Genomic DNA, 19,294 nt, shown 5'->3' on the forward strand with positions numbered 1-19,294 from the left:
GATTCCTTGGCGGTCTAGAACCTTTTCTAATTGTTTCCAGATCAACTGGAACTCTGCCTTTTTAGGAAGAGGAGGCCAAAGGCACACATTGTGGGGAGGTGGCACGAGAAAAAGTGCTGAGGAGCTTGAGCCACCTGTTCATTTTGCACACAACACTGCCTCCTCCTCACATAACCGGCCCTCTATTACTTTACAATACTTGAATGAGTGAAGGGGAAATATTATGCATGAAAAAATAAATTAGCTGCAAACTATAGAGCGATTGTTTGATTCAGGCTGTAACTCCAAGTGTAACTCAGACCGAGCTGGCAGCCAGAAAGTAATACTTGATGCTAATCGGCATTTCACAAAGTGAGGAAACCTAATTAAGTGTGATGTGGCTAATGTGGGAACTTCAGCTGTGACGTGAGATTGAATTTAAAATAGAGGCTGTAATTGAATTCGTGCATTATGGGAAAGAATCTGTGCGAGGAGTTGAGAAACGCACATGCCAATGCAGGTGAGAAAAGAGACCTGCGTCTCATGTGTGATAAACCTATTTTATTCTATTTTACTGTGCAAAATGTCTTTTGCACTACCTTACACTTTCAAGTAATGCCAGGATGCAAAATGATTTCTTTAAAATAAACAAACTGGTTTTTATAGCAAAAGTCAAACTAGTTTGTATGTTTAGACCGTGGAATTCTATAACAACAGGATATTTTCCTTAATGTTAAGAGGTAGGTATTCTTTCGGTTATAGATCAAATGTGATCTGGACCACAAAACCAGTCATAAGGGTCATTTTTTTGGAATTGGGATTTATACTTTCATTTATATAGAGATAATTAGATAGATTTATATATTTATACATTTGTTTATGTTTAAATTTGTTTTGTTATTATAGGACAATATTTGGCCGAGATACAGCTATTTGAAAATCTGGAATCTGAGGGTGCAAAAAAAAAAAAAAAAAAAAAATTTAAAAAAAAATTATAAAGTACGAATAAATTGTTATTGCAATTACATCTTTACCACACTACTTGCTTGTTTATTTTATTAATAATTTAGATTTTTTTTTTTTATTATTGAACAGCACTTGAGATTTACAAATACATTTCTATTTTGTAGTTCTGTTTATCCACTTATTCCAATATTCAGATCGACATATTTGCACTATAAAGAAAAGAAAAGGAAAAACACACACCCTTTCACATAACCTGTCATTTTAAGCGTTCATCCGCTGGGCCTCTCTTCACAGAAACCATGCTAAGCAGCGGGTGTTTGGGGACCGCAGTCAGATTTACAATGTCTGTGTCCTCTCAAGTACGCGCTCTGCGGCATTCGCAGTCAAAATTCAGGCGCTAGCAGAAATAAATGCATCAGATGTTGACAGAAAAGAGGAAGAAGTTTGTAACCTGCACTGGAAAAAGGCCAGAAATACACACACACACACAAAACTACTGAGTCATTCAGTGGAAAAACAGCGACCAGAGTAAATCAGACTGATTTAACGGTCGTAATCCATTTGGGTCTTTATTAGCTTGTGAAGAAGCTAGTCCTGTGCTAATGGCACGCTTCTGTTAAAAGCCCTCCGGCTGATTATATGCAGTAGGCTGGAAGTAGCAGGATTCAGCCTACTCATTTTCCACACTTCAGCACACCTACAGACACACACATACACGCTCACGCAAGCTTGCGCAACAAGCAACTGTTGCGAAGAGGCACGCTGTCGAAGCCGTAGGCAATTGTGTATTATGTATAGTACTGGACTGATAACTGAGAGCAGCGTACAGATATCGAGTTATGTATTACATAAAAAAATCCACTCAAGCAAGCACGGCTCACTTTCATATTCGCAGAAAAAAAAGAATGTTTGGGGAGGGAAAACAATTCTGCGGCACTTCTCGTCAGTCTCGACAGACAAGAATGCATTTCTTTGTTGTTTATTTTCTTCCACTGGAATCATGTAAAATAAATAGACAATAAGAATCTCTTGCTTCACAGACGCAGAGGTTTTCTCAAATAAACATGACGAAAAAAAAAAAAAGGGAACACAAGAGTTTGAACTTTTTGTGTGGCGACATCGTATTTAGAAGAGTATGCTCAACTATTCATCTTTCCAAATAAGACTCACGTTAAATATACAGAAACGCACCTTTGTAATCAGACTAAAGCGAGGGTAAACAATTAAGCGCAATTGGAAGCACGGCATGCTTCATCTTTCGTCTCCGTCTCCCAGATGCTAGGCTCTATATTCAGCCAATGAGAGGCATGTTGTTTGCCCCCACTTCCTGAAACTCCATCCGTCTGAACCTAAGTTAAGATGATGAAGAGTGGCTTTCAGAAAGAGAGAGAGCAAGAGAAAGCAAGAGAGGATGAAGTGTCACAGTCTGAGGGTGCTTAAAGACAAATGGCTGTCCTCCTCGCCAGCGGCTGATTACAAACCGCCCCTGAATACTTTTAATGGGCTCATGGGCTACCACAACTGCCACTCTGCCTCAGCACCTCGTGTCATGATTTGACATATGAGCTCTGTACGGATGTGCAAAAAAGACATATTTTCATAATTTAAAAACAAATGAATTATTAAAGTCAGGGGAGCTGTCTTCATGTTCTAGTTGTGATTTGATGTTGTAGTAAAGAGTGTGGAAGTGGAAAGTAATAGCATTAATATATCAGTTTCCAGGATGAATGAATGTACGGATAAGCAAGGAAGATTCTTTCTTGATATTAGACACATAAAATCCATAAATATCCATATGTGTGTGTACACTAACACTCAAATTTTGAGGTTGGTAACATATTTAACAAAAAAAAAAAAAATCTCAGACTCACTAAGGCTGCATCTACTTTAGTAAAAACAGTAAATATTGAAATGCCATAACATTTTAAACGCAATATATTTTAATATATCTTAAAATGTAGTGTATTTTAATGAATGTGGTAATAATGTTTTTATTTTACTGAATTCTAATCAGCCACTTACTACAGATTTTAGTGTCATGTGATTCTTCCCAAATAATTCTAATATGCTGATTTGGTGATCAAGAAGCATTTCTTCTTAGCATCATTCTTGAAAAAAAGGTGTGCGCTAAACACTCCAATTATCAGGATTCTTTAAAGAATGAAATTTCGAAAGTATTTATTTAAAACAGAAATTCCCAAATGAACATCCCAAATGTATCTGAATAAATAAAGTAGAAATCTGAATTGGAATAAATGTGAATAATAAAAAAAAAAAAAAGAAAACCATCTTACCGACCCCAAACTTTTGAACAGTGTAAAGGTCCTGGTCATATAATTAGAATACATTTTTTCAAAAAGTTAATTTACTTCACTAATTCCATTCAGAAAGTGAAACATGTACATTATATTCATTGATTACACACAGAGTGATATATTTCAAATGTTTATTTTAATTTTTATTTGATTATAACTGACAACTAACAATTAAAAATGTAAACTTAAAATTTTAATTCAAGTTAATGTTGATTAACTGATACATATTATAAATATTAATATGATAAATGGATATATACATCGAGATTTATTATAGATAACATTGTTTGAGGCAATCCAATAATGTTATATGTTATATGTATATAATATGTTATTAAATTATTATGTTATTGAAAATTTAAGTGAGCATTAGATGACAGCAAATGCAATGTAAATGTAAAGGAACTGCACATTTATATATCAGCCATTAATCGATATGGTTGTGATAAACTGTGTATTTCTATGACAAACAGAACAGTCTAAATCTGAATAATTGCAAGCACTGGTGGATGGTAATACACACTAAACACAATTTTGTACAAATCCATCAACATTCATACAAAAAAAGACCTAAAGCTAATGCATAATAGCACAAAATACAGCGGATGAACAGCAAATGATCTGAATTCCAACAGTAACTGCCCTGAAAGTTATTGTTCAAGTTAATAGATTTGTTACATAAGCTTTTTGACAGGCCTTTTGACAGCACATTAAAGCATAAGGCGCTCTCAGCATGTTAAAAATCCCCTCTGAGAAGTTGCGAATCCTTGCTCATCCCCATGCCAAAAAAACAAACAAACAAGAAAATCTAGATAACCTAGTTGAACTCACTAACCAACTAGTTCGTTCGGCAGATGTTTAGCAGAGCAATCCTTAAAATCACTGCTCCTCTGCGGGGGGGATAAAGAGAAAGAAAATGTCAGCTACAGAAAGAGACCGCATGTTTATGTGTACAGAGACAGTGATCGATTGAGAAAGTCTGATCGATATTTGAGGCCTGCAAAAGAGACTCCTGAAAACTATAAAAACAAAATGGATTGTGGCAGAGAGACAAAAAAATGGAGACAGTGAAGATGTGAAGGAGAAACAAGAGGAGTTGAAAGACAACGTAAGAGCGGGTGCGCGGGGTGGGGCGCTCCGTTCAGCTAGTTTCGTGTGAGCCTTGTTTCTAGATGATGAGGCATGATGGAGGCTGGATTTGATGTGTGGAGTAACTGAACACACTTCAAAGGCTTCCCCCCCTATTGAGCCCCTCCAACAGCTGTCAGCTTTAGGGAAGATAAGATTCTTTACAGTCCCTGTCTTGTTCTCTCTGACAGCACAGGACCTGGATAAACAATAACGGGAAATATATATCAAGATGCGGAAGAAAAAAAATCCAAGTGAGAGCGAAAGAGATGAAGGGAGGAAGGAGACAAAAAAAAAATCATAAATTGAGTTTCTATCAGATAAGGTGGCAGATGTCTTCAAAAGCTGATGAGATTGTTGCAGCTGCCTGGGTTTCATCGTAAAGTCGCAGCTGCCTGTTTAAGGACCGTCAGCCCCATGAAGTAAGTTTGTGTGTGGCTTTCTGCAACAACACGTGTCACACAACTTAAGTGTCATGAGCCGACTTTGAATCAATATGATGAAACACAAAAAGCAATGGAAGAAACCTACCAGCACTTTATGCTTCAGTTGTTTCTACTCAACCAGCCTCTCCGCACCAAAACATTCACAGAGATTTGTAGTCCCTGAGTGCGATGGACAAAAATAACTCTCTTTGTAAGGCTTTCTGAGCCGAGTAGTCTATAAGCAACCTGGTATAATGCATAATTTTCCCTCCATCTGTGGCGATGGTGGCGTGGAAGCCGAACATGATTCACGGTGCCAAAGGTCTGAGAGCCCTCGGGCTGTATTGTTTTCTGTATCTCTTCCACTGGCATCCATTTGCTTGGGTGTCACTCTGCGGAGAGGTGAACTGTCATCCTCTCATGGATGCTAATGCCGAGCTGGGCTGAGGACTCGAGCTAAAATCGGTGTGATGACCTGTTCTGCAGTGGCCCAGTCCCAGACTTTTATGTCAGGTGTGAAAAGTATATGAAGACACTCATCCTTGAGGCAAAGAAGTCACCTGCGATGACACAGCAGAGGAAGTCGTATCACACTTACAGACAGAACTCAAAAACTCAAAAAGTGAGAAGAATCCATATAGAAAACAGAGAATTTCTATTAAAATATGCAGCAAAAACAATATATGCATGACTAAACTGCACATCAGAGAACAGTTATGGTTCCTCTAATTTGATTGGCAGAACAGTATTTCAAAAGTGCTGATGTTTAGTCCAATATCACTGGGAGATTACATTATTCCCTTTCACTGAGAGTGGAAGCTGAGTGGAGTATACCAACCAATTGGCCAATTTTGTCTGAAATGCAAATAACTTCTTGTTTATTGAACTCTATATATGTGTTCACATTCGCACACATCAACCCCAGAGTTGTGCCACAGAACTGATCCGAGAATGCCTTAAATGATAGCATTCAGTCAATTCCTTTTAATGGCATTCCAATTCGACTTCCCAGCAAGCCAATTCAGTTCAAATTCACACTCAAATTCCAAGCCAATCCTTTGATTCCGAATTTTGCAAATAACATTCACATTAAGTATTGAATATCAAAGTGTATTGAGGTATTGAATGCAACAGCTCGCTGTTGTGCTACTGCCTAATTGAAAGTTTCACAACATCATCAGCCTTTACTCTTCAAATCTTCTTCCTCAAAGTGGAAGTTTTTCAAGTTTGCCAAAGCAGGCAACTGTAATTATTTTTTAATGAGGCAATTGAAGTCTGAATATTTCATGAAGAAAGATAAATGTTCTCAGTACCATCTCTATTTACCAATGTTTTTTGGATGAGTGCAGTGTTTGGATATGGGATTGAATAAAAGCCTCTTGATGGCGAGCATTACTGAAGTGTGGGCTTGTGCTTTTCTCCCCTAAAACACCTGTGAAAACTGTTGTCTGACCCACTACATTTCCCTGAGGCCCTCATCTCTTATCAGTAGTGCACGGACTGCTGGAGGGCTTGCCTACTTCACAGCACCTCATTTCTCACACCAGTACATCCTACATCCGCGTCAGACACACACTCACTCTCTCCTTCTCTCTCTTTAAGGGCCTTAGGGCCATCACAAAGCCTACACTGACTGGACAAAAATGCATCTTTAAAATCCACCCTAAACTCAAGACTCTCTGGGATTGTTTACTCTTCCTCTGGCAGTTCTGAAGGAAGTCCTCCTTCCTGTTTAGCTGCAATGGGGGAACATTTGGAAATGTTTCCATATTCCATTGTTTTAGCTTTTGCTATGGTAGTCAATGAGCTCAAACAACTTTATAGAATATTTTTAATTATATTATTTTCATTAAAATGACTAAAAAAAGCTGGTTTAAAGTTTCCATTAAGCAATACTACACATGTAATAGTGAAGTGGTTTTAAATATGAAGATTTAATATCGACTTGTGTTTCAAACAAAATCTGGAAATGTCTTTTTCCACTGCTAATAATAATGTTCCAAAAAAAAAAAAAACTAAAAGGAAAGCCAAATCATCAAGCTTTTGCATGTTGCCAAATGCTTTATAATCACCTTGGTAAATGAAAGCAGAGAACAGAACACTCTGTCTTTCACAGTTCTCCTGAGCAGAGTTGTCAAATGTCACTCACCATCAGATGACTGTGTGAGTGAAGGGAAGGCTGGCCCTGTGGACACCCGTCTAATATCTAACTCACCTCAAGGGCTCTACAGTCAGAGCCCCTTGCCACCGGCTACTCACACACACGTCAGTTCGCCTCAACACACGGCCCTTATTAATTACCACATTTGTATCACTGACAGACCACTGAGAGGTGCAGGAGGGTGAAAAAAATGAAGACAGGTCCCTCTTGCATCTGCATGTACTTCGCCACAAATGCAATGATCCAACTGTTTCCAGTTACCTCAATTTAGAGGTTCAGCTGATCTGAATCCAGTATCCGATCCTTTTTTGTATTTGTTGAGGAGACTATTTTATGTATAGAAATTTCTAACTACACATTGTGTTGTTACAAAAGACAAAATATATATTATAAAATTGTCTGCGATTATGAACGTGGTTTTGTGATACTTGTCAGTGAACTAAGGCTCTGTGTATTAAATGCCGCTCCATCTGAAAGCATGTTATGGAGATTTACTACTAATCACAGAACCAGCTTTACTTTATGTGCATGACAATCACATGCGATAAATTGCACAGTCCTAATGCTAATAAGCAACTATTAAAAGTGAGAACTGGTCCCTATACTAACGTGTTACCGAAAACACATTGTTATAGAAAGTAAAGTATTATAAAGTCATTGTTATACTGGTTTAAAATTATAAACCAAATTCAAAAACATACAGTAAAAAATACTTTATATGCAAAAATAAATTCGAATTCATACGGAATACAAACATTTAGGATAATACCACATGAAACTAGGGATGGACGATAAATATCGCCCGATATTTAATGCACATCTTTTCAGTGATGCGGGTCAAGTAATAAGCGGTAAATCTCTACACGTGCGTGATTTCACGTGGAGCAGCATTTAATACACAGAGCCGTTGTTCACTGACAAGCTGCGCCAAACCACAATCATATTTTGCGCAGCTTGTCAGTGAACAACAAAATGTATCACGCATCCCTACATGAAACTAATAAACCTAAGAAAATGTTAATGCATTGTAACTGTAATTTTTGTATTTTAATTAATACTGCTTTTAAAAAATTAGAAAATTAATAAACCTTAAAATGTGAAACACATCTGGAACTTTAGTAATTAATTATACTGAATCTCAATTTACAACAAAAAAATACAAAATCGAAATGAATTACTGTCAACCCAAATATTAAATTCATGACTATTTAGTGTAGTGTTTTATATATATATATATATATATATATATATATATATATATATATATAAAATGTGAAAGTGTGTGGGAGGCTCGTCCCATTAAAGACACTCCACGTTAAAAACAAAGACAATTTATTCTTATCAGATTTTCCTGTTCTGCATTTGTTAGCAAAACATTGCAATTATGCACATCGAAACATTTGTAAATGTGAAGATTGCAAAGGACTTGTTGATTAATATTTATGTTTCATCTATTTTCTTTAACACTGTAGTAAATTGTTGTATGAGATTCAGAGGGCTATGGCTGATATATTCACAGCCGATATATTCACAGCATGTGGCAGAAGAACCCCAACGCTTATCTAGTGGGGTCCCATCACATTAAGCTGGAGAGCGGGAAAGACCCTGGCCTATACAGAAGTGGTCCTTGTGGCGTTTGAGTGCGTCCCGCCTCGCCCCGAGCCTCTAAAAGATCCAGGAGAGGCAACTCTCACAGCACCTGCCCTACTTTGGTGTGACTAATGAAACTGAGGTGTCCTGAATCTGTCCACTGGCTGGAGGGGGAGGGGAGGAGAGGTGCAGAGCTGGTCTCTCAGCTGGCCACAGCCGCTCACTGTAGAGTAGTGATGGATATGCAGTCTCATCTCTGGGCACAGAGCCAGGGTGAGCCTGCCCTGGACACATGTGAACACACACAGACACACACACACTCACGGTAAGGCAACAGTCAGCAGGATGCTGCATCAATTAGCAGTGCTGAGTGGGGAATGACCACGGATCAAACTATAGGAAGGCAGCACACAGGCGCCCTTCTTGTCACAAGAGTAGTGTTCTTGGAAGCGTGCCGGCAGCTTCATTTCCCATGATGGGAATATGCAAAGTTGATCAAATCATGTTGTATCAAAGGAGGACGTTCTTTTCAAATTTCAAATGATTGCCTTCATTTCGCTCATTCCCTCGGAGACACTCGGCTGGTTCTCAAGGACAGATTATGGACTGGGCCGATGGGGCTTCTGACTGCCAGCAGGCTTCAAGCTGAGATAAATGTAGAAACAAGCCACTACAGATGTAAAATTGAGATAGATAGACGAACGGCGCTCGAACGTGTCCCTGTGACTGTTGGCAGAATGTGAAATAAATGAAGAAATGAGAAATGTTCCTCACTCCGATGCACTATTAACACATTCTGAACTCCATGTTTCAGCTTTAATGTCTTATACTGGTCACAGTACACTAAAGTAATTTCACATTTATTTTGTTTATTTGTAATATTGTGCAACTGCATCTTTATTTTTCATTTTTGCTATGTAATTAATCAATATTTGGTCAATACAGAGGGCTTCAGACTTCAATTATGTAAAATTTGATAAAAAACACGTTGTACCTTTGTATAGATACGTTGCACACAAAACAAAATACAAAGTTAAGTTTTTTTTTTAATACTTCATTTTTTTTTAACTAAATTCTATGCAAAATTTATGTGTTTTAAAAATAGAAGAAACATCAAAATATATTTTAAAGGGCTCATTTGATGTGATTCTCTTTCGAGTGTTACAAGCATTTTGTGAATAGATAAGAGCCCTAAAGTTGCAAAGTCTCAAACCCAAAGAGATGTTCTTTATAAAAGTTTAGACTAGTCCATGCCCTCCTAAAATGGCTCGTTTAAACACGCCCCCACTGTTTAAGCAGAGAAAGGCGGCATAACTTTGATTCTCGCTGTACTATTGTTGCTGCCGCCACCAACATGTCTTGGAGACGCCGTTTCGTTATGAAAGCGAAACGACTTTGTTTGGCCTTCCAAAAGAGGACACAACTAGAAATCGGTGGTTAAGTTGTTTTTACAACATTGTTCCACATCAGTTCAACCCAAATATTCAAGTGCATGCAGTGCATTTTAAGGCTGACTGTTTCCTGGGAGAGTAGCCTACAATGCCAACTTCGCAAGGACAGCCTAGATTCTGACTCACAACCTATAAGTACATTTTCATATTTAAAGAATTGCCACTCTACGATTGTAGTTAATCGCGATTTTTCAGCAGTGTAGAGTGGTGCTTGTTGTTTCTCCAATCACAAATGCAGACATGGTTTTATGTTTTTGGTGCACAATGCACAACGCAATGTGTAAAAACACAGTATAAGTCATTATAATCAGTAATTATGTCCCCACTGGATGCAACAAAGGCCTAGTTTGTAATGGGTAATGTAGGTTTTGTCTTGTCGTGCCAGCACACACAACATCACAGTATGGTGAGGGGCGTAACATTTCCATCACATGCTTTTGCGAACGATGAGCTTTGTAAAAATCTACACGTTTCAGAAAGACAGGACATAGAGGAGAAACAATAATGTACAGTATGTGGAAAATAATGTTTTTTTTTTTTACATTAAACAGCATAAATACATTGCATTACACCGAATACACAAAATAATGTTCTTTTTACCAACATCATATGACCCCTTTAAACTATTATTAGCCTTTTTTTTTTTTTAGCATAGTGAGGTCCAAATTAAATTCTGAACCAATTGAAAGGGAATCATTGTTTGAGAATAAAAAGGTGAGTGACAAATCAACATAATTGACACTTCTGAATATTTCAGACAGAAATATTCTTACAAAAAAAAAAAAAAAAAACACGTAACAATTTAAAACCAATTTACAACAGGGCCTCCAGTGAAGCTTGTGCTCCGGACCCTCGCAGGACCTTGTATAATCCACTGTTGCCCGTTCTATAGAGTAAATGTTCTGTCATTTTTGACAGTGCGCAGCAGAGGCGTTCTGCGATAAATAAGTTCTTCAGCAGCTCGCAGCAGCTATGCCCACCTCGACAAACACAGTGTTCTGCAGTGATATATTGTGCTAATGATGTGCTCGAGGACAATGAATAAAATACTGACGCAATAAAACTTCACACATTCATTTACCATCTTCATGCGTCTATAATTTGAACTTAATAAGCAACTCTCAGTGAAGAAATAAATCCAAATCTCTGTTAGATTTTTTTTTTTTTACTTGAAACATAATTAGAGGAAGAGTGTATCTAATATAGTCCAGATGAAAATATGCCCTGAGCAGTTGGAGAACGATGCTGGAAGGAAATGCACAAACATTTACGTTTCAATGAGCGTTGAGATCTTCTTCTTGTATGCGGTGATTAAAGACAGTGTAGGACGGTGCAGATATAAACCATTCATCATTGTGTATCCCCTGACATAATCTCCCATGAACATACATGCCATTAAATGATGATCAGGAATCTGATTTTCCATCTTCCGTACTACTTATGCATATTCTGTGATGCTTCTTAATCTGTTCTTATCGCATATCTAACAGAACTACCATGATGTCTCCAGGATAAATGTATTTGCTTTATTTAGATATAGACCCACAATACTTTAATGGCTTTAAGTACTTTAGATTTGTGTTTTATGGGATATATAATGGCTCTAATTCAAATCCTAGTAAGTAATCTCCCTGCCTGCATTGAGATTATCATAATTGAAATTGAACCTCAAAAGTGACTGATATGAAAAAATGATATAGGGTGCAACTCTCCATTGATTTCAATACAGGCGATGTGAGATTAGCTAAAAAACATCAATATAACTTCAGTAGTACTAGATTTTTTAACAGGAATATATATATATATATATTAGTGCTGGGCAACGATTAAATATTTTAATCGCGATTAATCGCATGATTTTCTGCGATTAATCGCGATTAATCGCAGCATGCGCAAAATTCAATAATGAAATCAAAAGTAGTGTATTGTGTAATTTTATTCTTTCAAAGTTCTACTGTATGAACAAAAGTGCAATACAATTTTGTTTGTCAAAATTTTAAACAAATAAAGTGCTTTTTTACAACAGTTAAAAGTTAGTAGCAGTTAACATTTCTTGTAAATCTTAACTTAAACATTAATGTAATCAAATGAAATATAACATTAATGTATAAATAAAACATTAAAGTTTTGTTTAGTTTGTAAAATATATATATATATATATATATATATATATATATATATATATATATATATATATATATATATATATATATATATATATATATATATATATAAATTATGTCCAGAACCTCAATCATAACATTTTAACTGCCCCCTTCCGAGCAACAACATCAATCTCCTTTAAGAGACTGAGAATGTCAGTCCAAAAAAAAAAAAAAAAAAATATTGTATCTTTCAGTGATGCAGATTGACTGGACAAAATTAACTTCATTTAGCCTATCCATTCTTCCAACTTTACATTTACTTACTCATCTGCACCTAGCCAGTTGCTTAGACACACAAGGTCATTCACATTTTCAGATCAGAATCAGAATCAGAATGAGCTTTATTGCCAGGTATGTTTACACATATGAGGATGAATTTGTTTTCGTGACAGAAGCTCCGCAGTACAACAGAATGACAGCGAAAGAAAACACAAAACACATAATAAAAGAATAAAAAATAACGCGGTTTCTTGGAATGGTAGGGTTTTTTGTAAATTTGTATTGAGATGATAAAGAGAGACATTTTGCTGAAACGTGCGCTAAACATTTTATTCCTGTTGCACATCGATGGGACATTTCAAATAAAGTCAGCACACTTAGCACAGATAGCGCAAGAAATATGATAGCTGCTGCGAGACATCTGCTTTTTGAACACGCCCTCTGCAACGCGCACAGTCTCCAGTGTTCTGTCATAGTATCTCTGCACAACAGCGCGTTTGACAACGTCCTGGCCAAATGCAGCGAGTGCTGCAGAATTAGAAAAAAACAAATTGAACTTAGACAAAAGAAGGAGTCGCTTATACAAGTCATTCCTACCAGATGGAATTCGGCTCTGGACATGATTTTCTGTTTTGCGCTGTAGCTCATCCCAAGCAGCAAGTAGCCTACTGATAAACATCCCACCCCTCCTGTGACCCATGGTTTGTGTTGTATTCGGTTGTTTTATTACAGTCTAGCTATGTGTAGTGAAACGCAGTGAGCAACGGACTTTCAAAATAAAAAGTACGTTAACGCGCGATAAACTAATTGTCGGCGTTAATTAATTAATGCGTTAACGCGATAAAAACGCGTTAACTTGCCCAGCCCTAATATATATATATATATATATATTATATATATACACACACATATATTAGGGCTGCGCAATTAATTTTTTATTGTGATTACAATTATGGATGCCACAATCACGTAATCGTTCAAAGTCTACTTATGTTATTCTGCATGCTTCAGATGATTTTTCTTTCTACATATTATCTTTTTCCCATTATTTTAACTTCAGGTTTAGAATAACATTATAAAACCATTCATAGTTTTACTTGTTTATAATTTAAGGAAGAAACCAATCTGATGTATAGTTGACATTTGAGGCTTAATATTATAAAAAAGCACCAAAGGTTTTTCAGTTAAGACAGATACACACATACATATACATATACATATACATGCTGCTTTAAAATGCTGCCCATGGTGGAAAATCATTAGATTTTGAAACCAGTCAGAATATATACTGACAGTAAATATCTATTTTCAGCTACAAACAGATTTAGACAGGACTGAGCTAAATCCAAGTAAATTTAATAAAACAAATCTTACCTAACTTAATTTGCAATTACACTCCAACATTTGGCAAAATTGCTTTTTAATTACATTTTTGTGTTCACAGTAAAGAAAAGTTATGCGGTTTCAAAATATATAAATTGACTGAGAAAATGAAGTTATAACTAAGACACACTTTGTGTAGACCACACACAAAGGTACAACCATCTGAATTGATTTAAAAGTTAAATACATTTATAGTTGAGTTCTCTGCAAATTCTCTACAATATAATCTAAGCCAACTCAAAGGTAACTAGGCCAAGCACAAAGCAAAAAGCAGAAAACCCTCAAGGTGTTATCCACAGCTGCAAATCTTTTTTTCCAGCTCAAAGTGTTCACAGCGCCTACATATAAAGCCTACTGCAATTGCCTGGACAGGCCAGTAAAAGCAGAGTTCTCACAGAGACACACAATTCGGCCACAATTATAGTCTCTCTCTCTCTCTCTCTCTCTCTCTCTCTCTCTCTCTCTCTCTGTCTGCATCTGTGTCTCTCTCTCTTTCTCATGTATATGAGATTCAGCCACAGAGCTTTACTTTGCTCTAGTCTCACTGCAGTCCAGAAAATAATAGAGTGCTAATTAATTTCTAAATCCAGCCCATTCTCAGAGATGAACAAACCTGAAATCTCGCTTTTGATGAATGTGCCGATTGCAGTGGTTTTCAATTACGATCCTCAAAAAACCTATCATTAACGCATTGTCGTCAGTTAATCGGCACGTAAGTACTGTACGACAACTTTGTTCCACATTTCTGATTTGAACTAATGAGTTCTTGATTTCCTAAGCTATAAATAACAGTCATTAATTTAATATTTAATAGGAAACAACAAGAAATTTGACGTTTTCTTAATTCATTCCAACATTTCAATGTTATGGTACAAATAACCAGAAATATTCTATTTTAGACAACAAATTTGTGAACAAACTGGTTTCTGAAAACATATAAAAGTACACATCTGTGCATAAGAACAGACTTTAGATTACACAAATAATCCACCATCAGGGGGCGCTCTGTCTTGAACGGCAACCAATGACGTTTCAATACACTTAGTTTTTACTCATGTACAGTATAGGTCTTTAGGCTCAAAAATAAATAAAATGAAAATACACACAGATGCACAGAGAGAAAACCGGCATGTCCGTATCAGCAGTGCTTCATACATGACTGCTCTCGGAAGATACTGGCAAGCATTAAGAGCAGTATGGAGCGAGCAGCAGGTCGTGTTCTATAAATGGCAAGACTAGATTATGGTTGAAGGCAGGAACCAAGCACCCGCCATAATCCTTTAAACCTGACATGTAAATGTACAGTTGCTTCCCAAGCTAATCAAAATTCATACGGGACACAGAAGTGTTGCGATAGTAACAAGCAGCACCTCTCTGCATACAATCTAAACTGCGAAGGGATCACGACGGAGCTCGGCTGCCAAGCTAGAGCAGAGCTGGGGGAAGCGGTTTGGAGATATCACAGCATGGTTAGGCTACAGATGGCTGCGTGAGGTTTTAATAGGATCCATATGGAGACAGGTATCCAGCACAGCCGTTTGTTTAAAAATCGGAGATGCACACTACAACTCTGAGCGAGAATGCACTAGGGTTTTTGATGGACTAGCAAGGGAAAGAGAGAGAAGGAGCGGATGAAAATACTTGTTTTTTTCTTTAGGCAAGTGTAAATATGGTCCAAGAAGTTGGAAAGATGCAAGGCGATTAAAAAAAATATATAGCTGTGCAATTTCGACCCATAACCTCACTGATAAATAAATGAGCTACACGAGGGACCTACAGGGTGGTCTTGGCAATTTCAAAATAATGATAAAACGGCGCACAAAATGCTGAACTCAAAAATAAGCAGCATTATAAAAGGATTTCACAAGGACAGAGACTAATAACTCAGTGCACCTGGCTTGTTCCACATGCATGTGATTGCACAAGCAATTTCAGTGATCATCAGTGAGAAATGATTCCACTTCATAAGTCTTGTGAAGTTAAAGGCATAGTTCAGCCAACTATTACAATTCTATAAATATGTACTCGCCCTTTTGTTGCTCCTGTTATTTTTTTCCAGGCTAATATTAGCGTAGTTTTTATTTTAGGGATATCTTTTCTATTAAGCTCAATTTTTTACCAAAAGAGATGTTAAAGATAAGCTCTATATATGACAAATGTCCCGTGCAAAATGTCACTAGACTGTTATAGACTTGATCTAAAACAACCAACATGAAATCAATTACATTTATAGCCATCCTTTGAATGATTTTTTAGCAGAGGATTTTATTTCCTTCCCTTGACAAAGAAACTACAAAGAAACATTTTGTACTGAAAAAATATATAATAAATCTAGTTTTACTACAGCAGCCAAAGCGGTCCTTGACGCTTCAACTGAGGGTTATTAAAAGTAATTTCCCTGGTAAAAGACAATATTGACAATGGAGCGGAGAGTATAGAAACCCATCTGTCATTTGCTTAGTTTAAATTTAACGATTATATCCACTTTAATTCTTCCTACAGCAGTTCTAGAGTTTATACTCTATCATCACTGGGGCCTGTTCCGTAAAAATGTTTTACCAAATAAGCCAGGCTTATTTCAGTTCATTTGACTTATTTAGAAGGAGATCAACTGACAATACTTCAGACTAACTTAAATGAACCTGACTTATTTGGTAAACTTGTTTTATGAAACAGGCCCTGGTGACATAATATTGCTATTCAGCATAAATCTGACACTATGCAATATTTCAGACTATATGATCACACAGAAAAAAGCTATTATCTAAGCTGACTGACACATGATATTTGATATAGTGGTATCTGATACCATTAGACTTATCAAACAGCCATTCATACTTCACTTCTGTCCAAACTCTTTTAAATATTCATTATGCAAGGCTGCAAGTCACTTTTCTCCCTTTAAGTCAGCTATTATATCAATGCCACAACCATATTTGTCATGCTTTCACTTGGGTTGACAAACTCTGTCAGTCATCTTCACCGGGGCAAATCTCGGAAATGCCATGCAACACAACTGCTCGAGATCACAGCTTATCTTTTTGCTTCTCAACCCTTCCCACCCAATATCTAATACCAATGCCAAGTTTTGGATATCATAAGCATAATTCCATTACACGTGCCCTTGAGCTTTGACAGCGGGAGTATCGTAAGTGCTCAAAGATCGTAAAGTATTTTAAAGAGCACTAATTTCACCAGTTTGGTATTTTACCTGTAGAGAGGATGACATACAGTGGATCAATACAGGCAAAATCTTGGCATCTTTCCTTAAAGGACTTCCTGAATTTATGGAACAGGACCTACATACCTTCAAGCAAACTTTACAATACATCTTTCCATCACAGTGACACTTCATATCTCACCAAAACAACACTGACATCAGATTTATGCACTTTACTGGTCCCACAAAGCACATTACGCCATTAGCTCGATTGTATTACAGGGACAAAATGTTCATATTTTCTCTGACTAGCATTAACAGCTAAAACCACACATTAGAGAAATGCAAAAGCAAAGCCGACAGGTCTGACTTTTCCTGCACCTACTGTGCACCCACTACATGATGCAGATATAGCAGGCAGAAATAAATATAGGTGTGATTTGCGCCTTATTAACATTTTTTCCTGTAACGCAGTTTGCTCTATAAATACGTATATGCAAGTCTTTCTCGATTTTCACCCATATCCCACACAAATCTGGGGTTTAAATGACTGTCCGACGTCTCCTTCGGTGGATATTCGCATCCGCCGTTTTTCTATCTGTCATGTTTTACCGCAACGCTCAATGTCACGCTTGCGCTGCAGGTTTGTGATTTGCATTTTTTTTGTGATAATCTCAACAAAAGCGTTGGCGCCGTCACGGCAAAAGCAGTTCCCACAAAAAAACGCCACCTAATTTGGGGTAGGAAAGACAGGTGATTTTGCAAGTGTGGATGAAAATAAAGCAAGCAATCAACATGTCCCCAACAGAGACGATTAGGACAGAGCTGATAAGATTAGCACGCAACAATCACCGTAATTTCATATACAGCTCTACGGCAATTAAGACATTTGCGTGTGATTATGTGTTGATGCAATTTAAAAGCTCCGCGGTTTCCCTCAATTAGCCAAGGTGAGGATTGGTGCATGAAGCTGCCTGCCTTTGATTAGAGACAGAGCCGCTCTACACAGAAATACACCCTACCTGCATTGTGCTGCCGGCGCGGGCTGCTTCTGTTTACTGCACCCATGGGAAGAGAAAGGGGAGAGGGGAGAACAAAACAACATGGAGACAGATGAACATGATGTGTACAAATGACAGAAAGAAAATTCAGTGATGTGAAAATCTAAAGCTTTACATGCTAACACAAAACAATGGCTTGTGGCGGTTCGCAGATATGATGCATTAGTGCTTATGTAAATATAAACAGAAGATGAAAACATTATTTGGATGAAAATTAGACCGTGATGGCGGGAGAGGGATGAGAGCAAAAAGGCTGGAGTGGATATAATTCGGTCACGCTGTCTCACAGTGCATTTCATTTAAACACTAAATGAACAAAATGTCAGGTACAAGAGGTCAACAAAAACAGGCTTGAGCAATTTTCAACAACCACGGAGTAATTCCCGATAAGATATCTGCAACACTAAGAGGTATTGCGTTTTGGAATTGAATTATGATAATATGAAATGGCAAATATTTTAAAAGAGGGCTCCGACAGCACTAATCTGCACTAAACAAAGGCAAATGCAATTTACCAATTTATCGTAGACCTAATTACATGCTACAGAGAGCAAATTATATTAAAATATATATAGGAGAGAGAGAAATAGAGAGAGAGAGAGAGAGTGAAGAAGCAGAGAGAAATAAAATTGATCATCCCTACATTTGTTCATTCTGTTATCTAGATTGTTTTACAGGTTCATAAAATAGTAATGAGCAAAGCAGGAGTTTGGGAACGTGTGTGAAAACGTGTTTCAGGAGTCTGAGAGCGAGATGGAGAGGATGGGTAGTGAGGCAGGAGATGCTAGAGAGGCCGTGGGTGGGTGACTATGTCAAATTGTGGCGTGGATGGAGAAAGAGAGAAACTTGAGGGAGAATCTCACTGCCAAGAATAACAAGGGATCTTGAAACAACTGCAAAAATGGTAATCTGCCCCAAGCTTTAATAAAAGAACGCAGAGGTGAGGCTGGTCCATAAATTATTCCCCGTCCTATCGCATGAAATCCAGATGAAGACGGTGTGAACCCTGCTACTCCAGTAAATTAATATATTCATTGATTTCTGGAGTCTGTATGCAACGGCAAGGCCCATAGTGTCCTTTCTTAAGCAAAAATATATGCTGAAGTCAACGTGTGCAGAAGAACTAATTGAGGGTGTAACTGATTCAGGGCTACAACAATTAAACCGATAAAAGTTGGTAATAGAAAATGACAATTACTGCCGGTGCAGTTCACTGTCAATTGGCAGAGTATGTGTGCTATGTGGGATAGTAACCACTACAAAGTAGCATTTCTATTATACATAAACGTTA

General features: G+C 37.3%; 1 protein-coding gene across 5 annotated transcripts in view; it reads right to left on the reverse strand.

Moving 5' to 3' along the window:
* The window catches only part of ccser1 (coiled-coil serine-rich protein 1), a 75,547-nt gene that overhangs the window by 4,490 nt on the left and 51,763 nt on the right, over nt 1-19,294 (reverse strand). The window contains exon 11 of one of the 5 annotated variants that reach the window (XM_026270104.1): nt 17,965-18,000. The exons of the other annotated variants lie outside the window; for them this stretch is intronic. Coding sequence (XP_026125889.1) covers nt 17,998-18,000 — 3 coding nt within the window. The 3' untranslated portion in view covers nt 17,965-17,997. The remainder of the gene's footprint in view (nt 1-17,964; nt 18,001-19,294) is intronic. 5 annotated transcript variants of the gene reach the window in all.

Source organism: Carassius auratus, chromosome 8 (genome assembly GCF_003368295.1).
Source record: "Carassius auratus strain Wakin chromosome 8, ASM336829v1, whole genome shotgun sequence".
In the NCBI taxonomy this organism is placed as follows: Eukaryota; Metazoa; Chordata; class Actinopteri; order Cypriniformes; family Cyprinidae; genus Carassius; species Carassius auratus.